The sequence below is a fragment of the Gopherus flavomarginatus genome, chromosome 1 (assembly GCF_025201925.1).
Source record: "Gopherus flavomarginatus isolate rGopFla2 chromosome 1, rGopFla2.mat.asm, whole genome shotgun sequence".
Taxonomy (NCBI): domain Eukaryota; kingdom Metazoa; phylum Chordata; order Testudines; family Testudinidae; genus Gopherus; species Gopherus flavomarginatus.
Window position 1 is genome coordinate 144,699,770 of NC_066617.1, and position 18,440 is coordinate 144,718,209.

The 18,440-nt window shown below is 48.8% G+C and overlaps 1 protein-coding gene across 1 annotated transcript in view; it reads right to left on the reverse strand.

Moving 5' to 3' along the window:
• The window catches only part of LOC127042969 (scavenger receptor cysteine-rich type 1 protein M130-like), a 146,212-nt gene that overhangs the window by 113,246 nt on the left and 14,526 nt on the right, over nt 1-18,440 (reverse strand). Inside the window, 1 exon segment of the mRNA XM_050936577.1 lies at nt 14,028-14,198. Coding sequence (XP_050792534.1) covers nt 14,028-14,198 — 171 coding nt within the window.

Consider the following 18,440-nt stretch of genomic DNA (forward strand, 5'->3'; position numbering starts at 1 on the left):
CCCCCTTAGGGTTGGAGAAAGGATGGGGGGTTCAGGGGGGCAGTCAAGGGACAGGAAGAAGGGGGGTTGGATGGGACAGAGGTTCAGGAGGGCAGTCAGGGGACAGGCAGCAGTTGGATAGGCATGAGAGTCCCAGGGGTTTGTCAGGGGACAGGTAGGGAGTTGGGTCCTAGGGGGGAAGTTGGGGATAAGGACCAGCGGTGCTTAGATAGGGGGTGGGGTCCTGGGGGGCATTTAGGGGCAGGGGTCCCGGGAAGGGGCGATCAGGGGACTGGGGGTGGGGGGGAGTTGGCTGTGTTGGGGTTTCTGTGGGGGGCAGTCAGAGGGAGTGGATGGTGGCAGGGTGGGGCTTCCCTCCCCCTGGAATGTCCTGGTTTTTGAATATTAAAATATGGTCTTCCTGCCATTCACAGCACTCACAGCAGGCTGCCGCATGAGGTCCCTTTCCTTCCTTTCCAGTTGGTAGTGGCCAAGGGAATGCTGGGAAATGTAGTTCTTTCCCTGCTCCAAGGCTGGCTCTATAGGCAGGGAGCTAACAAAGGAACTACAGCTCCCAAAGCCCCCTGTTGGTTCTCAGCACCCATGCTACCCCTGCAAATAGGCTGCCCCAAGCAGGTGCTTGCTTTCCTGGTGCCTAGAGCCGCCCCTGGCTCCCTGCCAATAGAACAAGCCCCAGAGCAGGGAAAGAACTACATTTCCCAGCATTCCCTTGGCCACTATCAACAGGAAAGGGAGAGGGGAGTATAGTAGCTAAAACTTCATGCTGCAGCTTTGTGTGAATGGAGAGCTGACTGCTAGAGCGCGGTGGCACTGTGAATGGGGAACAAGTGTGCCCAAGGAGTAGAAGGCTCTGGCCTAGATATCCCTTTCAGAAGACATCCCCAGACTGGATTAGGGATACTGGGGTGACCTCACCTTGCAGCCCCGAAGAAGGAATTGGGTGGACTAAATGGACAGTGCATCTCTCTATCTGAATCATAGAATACTAGAATATGAGGGTTGGAAGGGACCTCAAGAGGTCATCTAGTCCAACCCCTTGCTCAAAGCAGGACCAATTCCCAACTAAATCTTCCCAGCCAGGGCTTTGTCAAGCCTGACCTTAAACATCTCTAAGGAAGGAGATTCCACCACCTCCCTGGTTACCCACTCCAGTGCTTCACCACTCTCTGAGTGAAAAAGTTTTTCCTAATATCCAACCTAAACCTCCCCCACTGCAACTTGAGACCATTACTCCTTGTTCTGTCATCAGGTATCACTAAGAACAGTCCAGATCTATCCTCTTTGGAACCCCCTTTCAGGTAGTTGAAAGCAGCTATCAAATCCCCTCTCATTCTTCTCTTCTGCAGACTGAACAATCCCAGTTCCCTCAGCCTCTCCTCATAAGTCATTTGCTCCAGCCCCCTAATCATTTTTGTTGCCCTGCGCTGGACTCTCTCCAATTTTTCCACATCCTTCTTGTAGTGTGGGGCCCATAACTAGACACAGTACTCCAGATGAGGCCTCACCAAAGTCGAATAGAGCGGAATGACCACATCCCTCGATCTGCTGGCAATGGTCCTACTCAAACAGCCCAAAATGCCATTAGCCTCCTTGGCAACAAGGGCACACTGTTGACTCATATCCAGCTTCTCATTCACTGTAACCTCTAGGTCCTTTTCTCCAGAACTGCTTCCTAGCCATTCGGTCCTCAGTTTGTAACAACGAATGGGATTCTTCCGTCCTAAGTGCAGGACTCTGCACTTATCCTTGTTGAACCTCATCAGGTTTCGTTTGGTCCAGTCCTCTAATTTGTCTAGGTCCCTCTTTATCCTGTCCCTACTCTCCAGCATATCTACCACTCCTCTCTGTTTACTGTCATCTGCAAACTTGCTGAGAGTGCAATCCACGCCATCCTTCAGATCATTAATGAAGATATTGAACAAAACTGGCCCCAGGACCAATCCTGGGGGCACTCTGCTTGATGGAGCCATTGATCACTACCCGCTGAGCCCGACGATCTAGCCAGCTTTCTATACACCTTACAGTCCATTTATCCAGCCCATACCTCTTTAACTTGGTGGCAAGAATACTGTGGGAGACCGTATCAAAAGCTTTGCTAAAGTTAAGGAATCCACTGCTTTCCCCTCATCCTCAGACCCAGTTATCTCCTCATAGAAAGCAATTAGGTTAGTCAGCATGACTTGCCCTTGGTGAATCCAGGCTGACTGTTCCTAATCACTTTCCTCTCCTCTAAGTGCTTCAGAATTGATTCCCTGAGCACCTGCTCCATGATTTTTCCAGGGACTGAGGTGAGGCTGACTGGTCTGTAGTTCCCCAGATCCTTGTTCTTCCCTTTTTTAAAGATGGGCACTACAGTAGCCTTTTTCCAGTCATCTAGGACCTCCCCTGCTCACCATGAGTTTTCAAAGATAATGGTCAATGATTCTGCAGTCACGTCCGTGAACTCCTTTAGCACTCTCGGATGCAGTGCATCCGGCCCCATGGACTTGTGCTCGTCCAGTTTTTGTAAATAGTCCTGAACCACTTCTCTCGCCACAGAGGGCTGGTCACCTTCTCCCCATACTGTGCTGCCCAGTGCAGCAGTCTGGGAGCTGACCTTGTTTGTAAAGAGAGAGGCAAAAAAAACATTGAGTACATTAGCTTTTTCCACATCCTCTGTCACTAGGTTGCCTCCCTCATTCAGTAAAGGGCCCACACTTTCCTTGACTTTCTTCTTGTTGTTAACATACCTGAAGAAACCCTTCTTGTTACTCTTAACATCTATTGCTAGCTGCAACTCCAAGTGTGATTTGGCCTTGCTGATTTCACTCCTGCATGCCTGAGCAATATTTTTATACTATGCCCTGGTCATTTGTCCAATCTTCCACTTCTTGTAAACTTCTTTTTTGCGTTTAAGATCAGCAAGGATTTCACTGTTAAGCCAAGCTGGCCACCTGCCATATTTACTATTCTTTCTACACATCGGGATGGTTTTTTCCTGCAACCTCAATAAAGATTCTTTAAAATACAGCCAACTCTCCTGGATTCCTTTCCCTTTCATGTTATTTTCCCAGGGGATCCTGCCCATCAGTCCCTGAGGGAGTCAAAGTCTGCTTTTCTGAAGTCCAGGGTCCGTATTCTGCTGCTCTCCTTTCTTCCTTGTGTCAGGATCCTGAACTCGACCATCTCATGGTCACTGCCTCCCAGGTTCCCATCCACTTTTGCTTCCCCTACTAATTCTTCTCTGTTTGTGAGCAGCAGGTCAAGAAGAGCTCTGTCCCTAGTTGGTTCCTCCAGCACTTGCACCAGGAAATTGTCCCCTACATTTTCCAGAAACTTCCTGGATTGTCTGTGCATTGCTGTATTGCTCTCCCAGTAGATATCAGAGTGATTAAAGTCTCCCATGAGAACCAGGACCTGTGATCTAGTAACTTCTGCTAGTTGCCGGAAGAAAGACTTGTCCACCTCATCCCCCTGGTCTGATGGTCTAAAGCAAGCCTGGCAAGGGAGATAGAAGCCTAGCAATAGAGATATGTGGATTCCACTAGAATTTAAAATTAAAAGTAAGGGAGGGGAGACTCTGGACCTGGGCAACTTTACCAGGCACATAGGAGGATTTCCACTTCTGAGCCATGGAAGCAGAAATTGACTTTTCCTTTCCAGATTTAGTTAATTGTGACAAAGTTCCTCCTCTACCTTGGTGGGTCCTGTGCTTATTGGCAGATTTGCTCACCTCAGTGATCTTCCCCCACAGTCTGGATCAACTCCTCCTGTGTCTGATCAGGAGTTGGGAGGTTTGGGGGGAACCCGGGTCCATCCTCTACTCAGGGTTCCAGCCCAGGGCCCTGTGGATTGCAGCTGTCTATAGTGCCTCTTGTAACAGCTGCATGACAGCTGCAACTCCCTGGGCTACTTCCCCATGGCCTCCTCCAAACACCTTCTTTATCCTCACCACAGGACCTTCCTCCTGGCGTCTGATAACACTTGTACTCCTTAGTCTTCCAGCAACACACCCGCTCACTCTCAGCTCCTTGTGCCTCCTGCTCCCAGCTCTTCACACGCACTTCCTCTCCTCTGGCTCCTCCCCACTTGACCGGAGTGAGCTCCTTTTTAAACCCAGGTGCCCTGATTAGCCTGCCTTGATTGGCTGCAGGTGATCTAATCAGCCTGTCTGCCTTAATTGGTTCTAGCAGGTTCCTGATTACTCTAGTGCAGCCCCTGCTCTAGTCACTCAGGGAACAGAAAACTACTCATCCAGTGACCAGTATATTTACCCTCTACCAGACTCCTGTAGCTCCTTTGATGCTTTCGAGGAGCAGTGGGCCTTGTCCGGGGTTCTCTGCTCGGTGTCCCCATCAGGTTCCCTTTGTTTAGCCCTATGACCTCACTCCCGATCCTGTTTTTTCATTAGTTGTCACACGGAATTACTTGGTGTCCCAGACCTGTGGGTCCTCCCCTTAGGCTGGGGGGAGGCCCTTTAGAAGTGGGCGGACTTCGCCCGCCCACCCCCGCTGGATGCCAATATGACCAGACTCCTGTAGCTCCTTTGATGCTTTTGAGGAGCAGTGGGCGTTGTCTGGGGGGTCTCTGCTTGATGTCCCCATCAGGTTCCCTTTGTTTAGCCCTATGACTTCACTCCCGATCCTGTTTTTTCATTAGTTGTCACATGGAATTACTTGGTGTCCCAGACCTGTGGAGCCTCCCCTTAGGATGGGGGGAGGTCCTTTAGAAGTGAGCAGGCTTTGCCTGCCCACCCCCTGGATACCAATAGGGCGAGACTCCTGTAGCTCCCTTGACGCCTTCGAGGAGCAGTGGGTGTTGTCCGGGGTTCTCTGCTCGGTGTCCCCATTAGGTTCCCTTCGTTTAGCCCTATGACCTCACTCCCGATCCTGTTTTTTCATTAGTTGTCGCACGGAATTATTTGGTGTCACAGACCTGTGGATCCTCCCCTTAGGCTGGGGGCGGGTCTTTTAGAAGTGGGCGGGCTATGCCCGCCCACCTCCTGAATACCAATAGCACCAGACTCCTGTACCCTACTGGTCTGGGACTGTCACATAATATTCAGAAAGGGAATCTAGCACCTGCCTTCCAGACTTGAACACCTCAAAATTCACGAGTGCTCATGCTCAATTTGGGCAGCTGTTACTTCATTTCTCTCAAATCAATATGTATCCAGATATCCTCCAATCACACAAGCTGAAAACTGTTCCACTTTACTGCAGCTCTGTAAACCATATGGGAGCCAATCCTGTCTGGGTTCTGTGCACATCCAAAATTCCTGCTGAATGACCAGCCCTGGGAGTGAGTGACCAGTGACCCAGGGCTGCAGCGGAAGGAGGGTGCAGGTGGTGAGGGGGGGAAAGTCCAGGACTGGGGTGGCAGGGGGTGCAGGTGGGAGGGGAGAGTCCAGACCTGGGGCGGCACAGGGTGTGTGTGTGGGAGAGATCAGGGCTGGGTTGGCAGGGGGTGCAGGTGGCGGGGGAGAGCCCAGAGCTGGGATGGCAGTGGGGGCGTGGGTCGGGGGGGGAGAGTCCAGGTCTGGAGCGACACAGGATGCGGGGGGGAGACAAAAAACCTAGAGCCGGCCCTGAGCACAGTGTCTCCAGGAAGAAAAAACAGAGAAAGAGAGAGAGAGAGTGTGTGTGTGAGGGGTTGTTTAAGGTGAATCACTGAGATTGTAACAATTCCAGAAAGGTAACAGCCTTTAGAGTGGTTTACACAGACTGGTTCAAACTGGGTTACCAGAGACCATGAGACAAAGAAAGATTTCTGATATGAAAGGCTGAGTTTAAACAGACTCAGGGCCTTCATTTTGATTGATCAAATGGGCAGGGCCTTCTGTCCACGGGGATCCAACACTGAATAGTTGGAGGGACGTTGGTCTACCAGGCTGCCCATGCGGAAGACGGGTGAATTCTGGTGTGTTCAGCAAGTGTGGAGGAATTTTTATTGTTTTTAAAGTGTTCCTTGTGATACTTTCCTCCTACTAACAAGGTGCAGTGTGCTGAGAGAGAGCTGGGTGGTGACTTGTAACTGCCGGCAATACACTGCCTTGGGGAGAACGCACAGCACAGGGGCTGGCCTGTGGGCAGACAGGTTTGCTGGGGGTATCACAGTGGAAAGCAGGGGGTTGTGCAGCATTAAAAACCCCTGGCCACAAAGAGGTGGGACAGGAGGTTCCCACCCAGAGATAGTTGATGGCTGGAAGCAGGACCGGCACTAGGGGTTTGAGCACCCTAGGCGGACGGCAATTTCGCAGCCCCGCGCACTGGTCCCACGGCTCCGCTGGAGCTGCCGCAGTGGTGCCAGCGGAGGGTCCGGTGCTCCATGGCTCCGGTGGAGCTGCTGTAGTCGTGCCTGTGGGAGGTCCACAGGAGCCGCACGAGCAGCCGACCGTCCACAGGCACCAATGCGGCAGCTCCACCGGAGCCGCCTGCCACCCCCTCCGGCAAAGCGGCGCCCACCATTTATTCTGGTGCCCTAGGCAATTGCCTAGGCTGCCTAAATGGTAGGCTGGAAGCCTGAGTAGGCACTTCTGGAGTGGATCACCGAAGGGTGGGGGGATACAGATATAGCTTTTCTGAAACTGTAAAGATCCCTAGCTAGTATCATCTCCAGATTTCATTGCTGCGCTGTTCCACTAACAAAATATTAAATAAGAGAGGAGTTAGGTACCCTTGGCCACCCCACCCAGCCCAGTATTGCCCCTCACCCTGACACCCTGCAGCCCCCTTGCTATTGCAGAGGCATTTCATACAGTGTCATGAATCAGGACCCACCTCTGCGCTGTGGCTTGGCACTTCGGACCTGCGCCCCCAGGATGATTAAGACCAAGCAGAGCAGGGCCCCCAGGATAATGCAGATGACCACAGGCACCATGACTCTCCCACTGTCAGTCTGAAGGCGGCGCGGGGGAGCTGGATGGAAATGAACATGCAAAAGTGAGAGATTATCCAGTGAGAGTCGGGGGTAGGGAGGGACAGGGAGCTCCCCAGTCACTCATTGCACGGCCCAGGACAGCAGGGTAATGGGCTGGGACAATCTATGTGCCATGAGGGCAGCTCACAGGCTGCTGTTTAAATCATGGGCCCTGCTCTGTCAACTGGAGCCAGCAGACAGGCATCCTCTGGATCAGCAGGGCCTGCAGGTCCCACCCAGGTGTCATTAGTCCTCAGATTTCACAATCCATGGAAAGGAGCTGCTTCCCTCAGGCTGCAGCTTGCAGCTCATCCACTGTGACCCAGCACCAGGGAAATTTAACCCTTGATGGGAGGAAGAGGATACTTTAATTGGAGTATTTGGAGAATCTGTCCTCTCTGTCAGACCTGCAAAGGGAAAGGGAGGAGAGTTGGAGCCTGGAGCGATGAGGAGGTGACGTGTTTATTCCTGGGGGGAACCTCACCTCTGAGAGTCCCTGGTTGTCTCCAGCTGTCACCTCCACAAGCTCCATCAGAGCAGCACAGGGAAGCATGGCTATGTGGGCTGATGCCTGAGTCAATCTGACCCCACAAAGATCCCACCCCACAGCATCCATGATGCTCCTGCACAAAGGAGATGGGAGGGCCTGGTCTGGGACCAAAGGGATAGGGGGCTGGGCTGATCCATCCTCCTCCCTGATAATTACAGCATGTATCAGAAACATCTCCTGTCACTCACCTGAGCAATTCACTCCAACATCTTCCTTGTGACCACAGTTGCTCTCACCCCAGGGCTTGGCAGGACAGTCCCAGAGAGATGACTCTGTCCCTCGGCAATTCAATTTCTCCACCCAGATGGGACCAGTCCCCTCGCCAAATGCAGCCTCAGCCAGGGCAGTTACAGCAGATCCACAGCCCAGTAGTTTACATACAACGTTAGCATCTGCCATGTCCCAGCAGTCATCACAAACTGTTCCCCAGGAGCCACGGTACCAAACCTCCACTCTGCCCGAGCATCTGTCCTCTCCTCCCACGACACGTAACTTCTCCTGGTCTGGAAATGCAGAAACCTCACGTGTTACTGAGACAGCTGGGAAAGTCCTTAGGGACCAAGAGTGAAACAGTGAGAAGCAGAGATACCTGTGCAGCTTGGAGAGTTCGGGCATTCGGTAAATGGGGTCTGAGTTGGTTTCGATTTTTTTCCTATGGAGAAAACAGCTGAGGTGAATGCACTGGGTTGTGTGAGTGATGTGAGAGTAGAATTTATCTGTATTTTAAACCCCTAATTTCAGCACTGTATGAACAGAAATGTGAACTCTCGGTCATTTAATACCTAACTAATTTGCTCTTTAGCTGTTACTCAGATACACAGGCTGACAGGCACCCAGACTTGGGGATTCCAGTCTCGACCCAAACTGCACAGCCTTGGCCCATCTCTGATTGTTCATCCCAAAAGGATTAATAACCACAGAGCTGCCTAATGACGGTGTCTAGGGAGAGGCTTTTCTTTGCTCTCACACTATCATAGCGCAGTGTGTAACACTGGTCTCTTTTATAATTAATTGATTAACTTCCATGTTTGTTGTAAATCAGACAAGTGCTTATTCCTATAAAACACCATACAAAATACGTTTGTATCTTGTGTTGAGAATTTACATCTGCCTACACTGAGATGTGAAGAACAACAAATTCTATCGTAACCCTTCAATTAATTGAACACATAACATACATGTGTGTTTGCACATGCGCATGCAGGTATTTTCATAATTACCAGCGCAAGAAATATGGGTCTCTTCTGCTCGGTTATCACATGACTTTGGATCCCAGGGCTCTGATGGGCACTGCCAGAGGGAGTCGTGCTGCTCACTGCATGCAACGTGGTCCAGCCATGTGGGACCAGAACCTGCTCCATATTCAAAGTCTCTTTCAATCTGCCCTCCATCCCCACAGTTCAGCTGTTTGCAGACAATTGTTGGGGTGTCTCCAGACATCTGATTGGAACAAACACTGCCCCACGTCCCATTGTAGAAAACCTCCAGCCGCCCAGCACAGTCACTGTCGCTCACCAGCCTCAGATCTGTGAATTCTAGAAGGAAATTCATGAAAAGGGAATTTAAATCGTCTGATTCTGAAATGAACTGGAGTGTGAAGAGTGAAATCCCAGCAACTGCAAACAATCCTGTGCATCATTCTGCAGGAGCAACTGCTAGAGAACCACTCCAAGAATGAGAGACTCTTTTACACATCACAGGCCCCCTAGAAATACAGTGGGCATCTCTGGAAGGCCACCATTTACCAGCAGCTACATACGATTGTAACAGATAAAGGCCGGGAAGGATTGTGACATTTGCAGGCCAGATGCCAGCTCTTGCCCAGCTGCAGGCATTAGCTGAGAACTGACAATCTCGTAGCTGGATACCAGGCCAGGTCACCTGTATGTTAGTTTTGCTCAAAACAGGTATTAGTCTTGTAAGAATGTATTTGTGCTTAGACTCTATGAAATGGTTGTTAGTTGCTTCAGGCATTAATCTCACTTGTAATGTCTGTAGTCCATGCCGCAAGAAAGTATGTAAGTTTTGCCTTATAAGTTTGAAAATGTTGGCTCTCAACTTGTGAACTCAGGCACAGGAATCATCTCCCCATCCATCCTGAAGGACTATCAAAATCAGATGGGTTATCAAGGATCATCACAATATACAGGATTGGTTAATGATCTTATCATACTCATGGAGAAGCACATGCAGAAGGCCTCATCCTATCATTTTGAAGGCTGGAAGAGGGAAATAAAAATAGTAGATGTGATGACTGTTCATCTTTTTGGCTGTTTGATCTGTGACAGGGCTAGAGACACAAAACTGAGGCCAGAGACCCCAAGGGGTTATCCCTGAGTCAGTGCTGAAGGACATTTGGAATTGACAGATCACTACAGTTCTGCCCCTCCTAGGACGTAAATGGTAACTCATTTGTGTGTAGATGTTTGCTTGGTTTAACCTGTAAAATAACGCATTTATTTCTTTTTCCTGGTCAATAAACCTGAATATAGTTTATTACAGGATTGGCTACAGGCATTGTCTTTAGTGTAAGATTCAGGGTACCAACTGATCTGGGGTAAGTGACTGGTCTCTTGGGACTGGAAGCAACCAGAACGTGGTGTGATTTTTGGTGTAAGTGACCAATTATCACGCAGTCCAGTCTGTCTGGGAAGATAGATACATGTCTATCCCGATGCAACATGACCCGATATAACATGAGTTCGCGTATAGCACAGTAGCAGCAGAGTTCCAGCGGTATTTTCAAGGGTCCAGGTCTCCGGCTGCTGCAGGGAGCCCTGGGCCCTTTAAATCCCGCTGGAGCCCTGCAACCACTACCCTGGGGCTGCGGCAGCAGGGCTCGCCAGCGATTTAAAGGGCACGGGCTCCCCGCAGTGGCTGGAGCCTGGAGCTCTTTAAATTCCACTGGAGCCCTACCGCCCCTACCCCTATATAACGGGGTTTCAGCTATAACGCGGTAGGGATTTTTGGCTCCCCACAACCACGTTATAGCGGGTAGAGATGAATATTGATCCAGGACTACGTTCCCTCTAAGCTGTGTGGCCACATGGCCGCAGAGCAGGATATCAAGGGCCACGTAGGCACGCAGCCACAGGGGCCTGGATTGGAGAGGTGCTTCTTCCCCAGCCCCGAACATGCTGCAGCCTGGGACTAGGGAAGACGTTCCTCTCCCCTGATCTCGAATTTGCTGCAGTGGGGAAAGAGGTGCCTCTACCCTGGCCACAGGCTGATGCAGCAGGAGAAGGCTAGGGGGAGTCCTCTCTTCCCGCCGCAGCCCCAGGGCAGCCTGCATCCCAAACCCTTCACCCATGGCCCCACCTCATAGCCCACAGCCCCAGCTAGAGTCTTCACCCACTATATACTCCATCTCCCTGCCCAGCCCTGAGCCCCCTCCTGCATCCTGAGGTTCCTCATCTCTGGGCCCACCTCAGAGACCTTACCCCTAACCAGAGCCCACAGCCCCCATGCTGTAACCCTCTGCCTCAGCTCTGAATCCCCTCACGACCCCAAGCCCCTTTTCCTTGGTCCCACCCCAGAGCCCACATCCTCAGCCAGAACCCTCACCTCGCCACTCTCTGCATCAGCCCTGAGCTGCCTCCCACTCTCTCAACCCCTTGGCCCCAATCCTGCCACACATCACCTCTATACTGGTGCACATAACAAAATTCATTCTGCATGTGGATGTAAAAAATTAGAGGGAACGTTGGTCCAGGAGTTCACATCTGCTACTGTCTTGCTGAGATCTACTTGTAGACACACCGCCAAGTTGGTGTATTACCTTGTTTCTCACCATCTGCCTGGAGGTGGGCACTCAGAGCCATAAGCCACTCCAGACAGTGTGACAGGGATCATGAGATCAAATAATTTGACCTTCTGTAAAACAGCAGCATAAAGCCTAAGTACTTGAGTCTGATGTAAGCAGAGCTTCCAGAATGGCATCCGGTCTAGACAGAAAGACTTCAAGAGATGCAGAATGCACCATTTCCCTGGTAGTTTGTTCCAATGGTTAATCACCCTCCATGTTAAAAACCTGGGCCTTATTTCTGATGTGAATTTGTCTGGTTTCTGCTTCCAGCCATCAACTCTTGGTCTGCCTTTCTCTATTATATTAAAGAGCCCTTTAGTAAGTGGTATGTTCTCATGAAGGAACGTATGCACTGTAATCAAGTCACCTCTTGATTGTTCTGATAAGCTAAACAGATTCAGCATCTTAAATCTCTCACTGTAAGTCTTTTATTCATCAGATCACTTTTGTGGCTCTTCTCTGCTCCCTCTCCAATTTTTGTGGACATCAGAACCGGACACAGTATTCCAGTATTTGTCTCACCAGTGCCATATACAACAGTAAAATTTAGTCCCCCCGCCTACTCACTACCTTCCTGTTTATACATCCAAGGTTCACATCAGCCCATTTTACCACACACAGCACTGAGAGTTCATGTTCAGTTATTTCTCCACTAGGACCCTACATCCTTTTCAGTCACTGCTTTCCATGATACAGTCTCCTTCAGACACCTGAGACGCAGCATTCTAACATTAGGGAAAACTCAAAATATCTCCAATATCTCTGGGTGGGAGCTGAGGACTTTCTAATGGTGACCCTGGTAGTTAGTTCCACAAGGGAAAGGGGGACAGAGACAGCCAGGGAAAGTATTATTTTCAGCAACCTCCTTAAACATTAGCCCCCTCCATTAAATCCCCTGGTAACATGGCACACAAGTACATTCACAAAACCGACCTGAGCAGAGAACTCCTGCGTCTTCTTTGTGCCTGCAGTTGTGCTGGCCCCAAGCCTCTGGAAGGACATGCCCAGAGATCAGATTCATTCCCAGAGCAGTTCACGTCATCCAGCCAGATCTGCCCGGATTCTTCCCCATGATGAGCAGAGACAGTTGCACTGATGGCATGTCCACATCCCAGTTGTTTGCAGATGACATTGGAGTCTGGTAGGTCCCAGAAATCATCACAGACTGTCCCCCAGCTGCCATTGTAATAAATCTCCACTCTCCCAGCACAGCGACCTGTCCCATTCACCAATCTGATCTGCCTGCTCCCTGCAGGGATAGATCCCAGCTGTTAACACATATTTTCCTACTGAACAGAGAATGTCTGTGAGATCTAGAAATGAATCACCTGAGCAAACAACACCAACATCCGCAGCAATTCCTGCCTGGAATGTCTCAGACGTGGAGTTGTCACAGAGAGTCAGATGAGTCTCATTTCCTGCACACTGGACCCTTCTCAGCCCCACAGGGCCCGTTCCTTGCTCAGACTTAGGGAGGTTATAAGCTTTCTCAGCGACTCCGCACTGGAGCTGCCTACACACCACACTGGCATCGTTCATGTTCCACTGGTCGTCCAGCACTCTGCCCCACACACCATGGAGGGAAATCTCAACTCTCCCGTCACACTGGCTCTCTCCTTTCAGCAGTCTGAGTGCTTCAGAGCGACCTGGGCTCAGGAGAGATGGGAAACACACTGAATAACACTCCCTGTTATATACTAGAAATGATACTGAGTGTGCATGCAATTATGGACTGTTTCTAAAGAAGGTTAGCAGTGATTTGGAGAAGGATAGGGATGGTGAATTGGTGACATTTATGTAACCTGAAGGATAAAATGCTGCCCCTATGCCGCTGCTCTTCACAAGGACAGAGTTGCTGACTAAAGCTCTTCCTGGAGAATCCAGGGCTTTCCTGGGTCACAACGATTCATTTGTGTTAATATTATTTAGTTTAATTTTATGTTTAAGATAATTACTATTATTATACATGCTTTAGGATCCAGTTCCCCCTCCCCTTGCTGTGCTCTGAGGTTCCCCTGCTCTGGGGGCAGTGTCACACACTGAGGGGCAGGTGTCCTTAATCCAGCATCACTCCTGCACTTACCTGAGCAAATCACACTGGCATCATTGTCATGTGAGCACTGAGAGGCCCCCAGGGCAGTAACAGGGCAATGACCCATATGGGGTTCAGTTCCTTTACAGTGAAATGTGTCTGTCCAGACAGAGTCAGTTCCTTTCCCAAAATACGCTCCTCCTGGAGCCGATTCAGCGAACCCACAGTCGAGCTGATGACAGAGAACGTTGGCATCTGGTAAATCCCAGCGTGAGTCACAGAGGGTTCCCCAGGCACCAAGAACCTGGATTTCCACCCTCCCTGAGCACGCTGTGCTGCCGTTCACCAGCCGGAAACCTATGTGCCAAGGGGACAAGGGAGAAGGGGTTTAGAGAGGGAGCTTGGAACTATTTTATAGCAAATTGTAAAAGAAAGGAAAGTCAGGGGGCATTTGATCCCTTTCTCATTATCTTGGCTTGTTTGGGGTTTTGATCCAACCCTATTAAACCCAGTTGCCTTCACAGTGAGATCAGTACATTGCTTCACCCTAATTTAGAATACGTCACTGGGATTTTAAAGACATTGTGCTGAATTCTTACGTGAGCATATGACATCAGCATCATTTGTGTGGGAGCACGTCTGATTCACTTCTGATATCCTGGGACAGGAGAACAGGAGAGACTCGTTTCCCACACACTGGAATTCTTCAGTCAAGATCAACCCTTGTCCTTCTCCGAAGTGACCTCCTCCTGGGATAGATACAGCTATTCCACACTGTAGTTCATTACAGATAACGTTGGCAACTTTGAGATCAAAATGTGCATCACAGACTCTGGTCCACGTGTTTCCATGTTTTATCTCCACACGTCCTGAGCAGGCGCCGTCTCCTCCAACAAGACGGGGCTTAATGTGTCCTAGAAAGTCAATGAAAGCTGAAAATTGTAAAGGGGGTTTGGGAGTTCAGGTACTCCACTGGTATAAAACTTTGCCTAAAAGCTCATTCTGGGTCAGTGGCAAAGTGAAGGCAGCAATAGAGATAAAAGGCAGTATATTAAAAAATGGAAAAGGTGGGAATTAGAGCAAATCAATATACATTAGAAGTTAGGATATGAAGAAAACTGATAAAGGAAGCTAAAGACATCAGGATAAACTCCATGACTGGGAGGACTATGAAAAATAAGGAGTTTTTTAAAATATATTAGGAACAAACAAATTCTAACAATGCTCTAGGCCCATTAGAAATGGAGATAGTAAATTTTTTAATAATGATGCAGATAAGGCAGAGGTGTTCAATACACATTTTTGGTTTTGCACAGCAGCAGGATGTCTATTCATATCCTGTGAAAAGGATGAATCTCTCTCCAATCTATTGGTACCTAATGAGTATGTTAAATGGCATTTACCATGGATCAAGATTTTTTTTATATCAGCAGGCCTGAATAGTTGATAAAACCACAGAATAATAGAAATGTAGGGTTGGAAGGAACCTCAAGAGGTCATCTAGTCCATCTCCTCATACCAATGAAGGTTTAAGTATACCTAAGCCACCCCGATAGATGATTGTCTAACAGGTTGTGCAAAGTCACCAATGATGAGGATTACACAAACTCCCTACATACCCTGTTCCAGGACTTAATTATCGGTATAGTTAGAAAGTTTTTCCTAATATCTAACCTGAATCTCATTTGCTGCACTCTAAGATGATTATGTCTACTCTTACCCTTGGTGGATATGGACAACAATTGACAAACAATCTTTCAGTTATTTGAAGACTGTTATCAGTTCACCCCTCAGACTTCTCTTCTCTAAACTAAAAATGTCCAATTATTTCAACATTTCCTCATAGATCATGTTTTCTAAACCTCTTACTCTCTTTGATGCTCACTTCTGGAAATTCTCCAAATTGTCCTTATCTTTCTTAAACAGTGATGAGCAAAACTGGACACAGTACTGCAGCTGAGGCCACACCAGTGCTAAGCAGAGTGGGACAATTACTTCCTGTGACTTACATATGACATTCTTGTTAATACAATTCAGAATGACATTTCCCTTTTTCATAACAGCATCACAACTTTTCAGATTGTGATCCCGTGGGGTTTAGATGTGCTTGTAATTATTAGAACTGGGAGCATTGGCAGTTGGGAGTCTGAAAGAACAGGAAACAGGAAGGAGGGGAGAGGAGTTGAGGAGGCTGAGTGAGAGTTACAGAGGGTGCAGCAGCAGATTGGTAAAGAGGTTTCCACTGTAAAAATGAAGTCCTGTTGAAGTTCATTAGTACCTTGCCTGGTTGATACAACAGATCCACTATAATTCCAAGATCATTTTCTGCAGAACTGCTGCCTAGTCAGTTATTCCCCCTTTTTTTTTTTGCATTTGATTTTTCCTTCCTAAGTCTAATACTTTGCACTTATCTTTATTTAATTTCAATGTACTGATTTCAGACCAATTCTCCAGTTTACCAAGACCACTTTCAATTTTAACCCTGCCTTCCAAAGAGCATGCAACCCCTCTCAGCTTTATGTCATCCAGAAATTGTGTAAGTGTATCTCTACTCCATCATCCAAGTCAATTATGGAAATATTGAATAGTACCAGACCCAGGACAGTGTTATTTTGTATTTATCCATGAACACAGCAATCACAGAGAAAAGAATAAAACAATTGAAGGCCCACAGGGCTATGTCTTACCTAAAGCTCAGCTTTCTCCCTGTCATGGTATAATTCCCCACTCTGAACCTTAGCGTCCAAAAGATGGGGGTACCAGCATGAATTCTCTAAGCTTAATTACCAGCTTAGTACTTGTAGCGCTGCCACCAACCAGGAACTCCAGTGCCTGGTACACCTCTGTCCCCACCCCCAACCCCCACAAACCTTGCCTAGGACCCCCAAAGACCCCAGTCCCTTATGGATCTGACTAACACAGGAAAGTAAACCCTTTCCCTCACCGTTGCCTCTCCACGAACTTCCCCTTCCTCTGTTACCCTGGAAGATCACTGTGATTCAAAATCCTTGAATCTTAAAACAGAGAGGAAAATCCACCTGCCCCCCTCCTTCTCTCTCCCCCTCCCAGACTCTCCCTGACAAAGAAAGTAATCCTAACACAGAGAGAAATTAAGCTTTCTCTTCCCCTTCACTTCTTTCTCCCCACCAATTCCCTGGTGAATCCAGACCCCGTCCCCTGGGATCTCACACCAGAATAAAAAACAATCAGGTTCTTAAACAAGAAAAGCTTTAATTAAAGAAAGAAAAACAGAAAAAAATTATATTGTAAATTTAAGATGGAATCTGTTACGGGATCTTTCAGCTATAGACACGGGAATACCCTCTCAGCCTAAGTATACAAGTACCAAAGTAAAATCCTTTCAGCAAAATACACATTGAACTCCTCCCAGCCAATACACATTTGCAACTAAAGAAAAACAAACATAAAACTAACTCGCCCTTATCTACCTAGTACGTACTATTGTGAATCTATAAGAACCTGTATCAGGGAGATTGGAGAGAACCTGGTGATTTTATTGTTTGGTCCCTCTTTTTTTTTTACACGTATGGTCACTCCAGAACCAGAGAGAACAACACCCAAACACTAACAGGAGCACACAAAAACTTCCCTACCTCAAGATTTGAAAGTATCCTGTCCCCTGGTTGGTCCTCTGGTAAAGGTGACAGCCACAGGCTCACTGATTTGTTCAAACCCTTTACAGGCAAAAGAGATATGAAGTACTTTTTGTTCTATTAAAATCTTACTTATCTGTTTATGACACTCCCCCCCAAAAAACTGCGTTGACTCAGCTTATCCCAGGAACCCCTGCGTCTGGGGATTGTGTTTCAGCTCTTGCCTTTTTGTTTGTTTGTTTATGTGTTTGTTTAAAAGGAAGATAGTGATATTGCATTGGCAAATTCCCATAGAAAGAAAGGAGTGGAACAAAGGATATCAAAGGCACCCTCAACTTTTCCTCATTTATGGAGGAACAGTCTTATAATATGCATCCAGATTACCCTCCAATCACACAAGCTGAAAATTGCTCCACTTTGTTGCAGCTCTGTAACCATATGGGAACCAATCCTGCCTGTTGTTCTGTGCCATGCCAAAATTCCTGCTGAATGACCCGCCCTGGGAGCGAGTTACCAGTGACCCAGGCTGCAGTGGAAGGAGGGTGCAGGTGGTGGGGGTGGGGAAAGCCCTGAGCTGGGGCCGCAGGAGGTGTGGGGGGGCCACTAAGAGGGGCATGGGGGAGCCCAGGGCTGGGGCGGCAGGGAGTGTGGATGAGGGGGGAGAACCCAGGGCTGGGGCAGCAGGCGGGTGTTGGGGGAGAGCCCAGGGCTGGGACGGGGGGGGGGGGCGCAGCCAAATTTTTTTTTGCTTGGGGTTGGCAAAAAAAGCTAGAGCCAGCCCTGCTAGATCCCCATCCCTTTTTTGGGTACAAGGTTTGAGGGTTTGTCCCCATGCCTTCCATGTGCATTTGGAAGCACTAAAGATGAGATTTTGGGGGTGGGGAGGTGAGATTTTTACTAAATGAAATAAAAATAGGAGAAACAGTTTGTCCCCATTGCAAGTGTAAACGGGGATTGCTGTGATGAACGAGGGTGGTCACGTTTGGGGAATGGAGCCCAGAGCTGGGGCGGCAGGCAGGAGGTGCAGGTGGGGGAGGGCACTGATGTGGGGCAGGAGAGCCCAGGGCTGGGGTGGAGGCAGCCAACATTTTTTTGGCTTGGAGTGGCAAAAAAGCTAAAGCTCAGGCCCTGCTGCAGGGCAGGCAAACTCACTGGCTGGCTCTGCGTAACCTCCCAGATAAGCCTCCACCCGGCCATGGTACCACAACTCGGCTTTGAGACCTCCATGACATGACCCACATTCAGTAAACAAACTGTAAAATGGGAAACCATTTCAAGGAAAAGGTAAAGGCCTAGCACTGGAGCATCTGCACACAAGAAAATGAAAACACTTCCCAATAACAGAGGAGGTTCCTCAGTGGCCAGTGCCTTACAAACACCTGAACTTTCCCCCCAGTCAGAAACAAACCCCACACCTGTTACATGTACAACTCCTTTGCCCCCCTTTCACAATCCCTTTACCCGTACTCACAGGATGCCACGCTAACACTGTCCTTTCACCCATCATTAAACACACTAACTGCTTTCAGCTCCCACCTCACT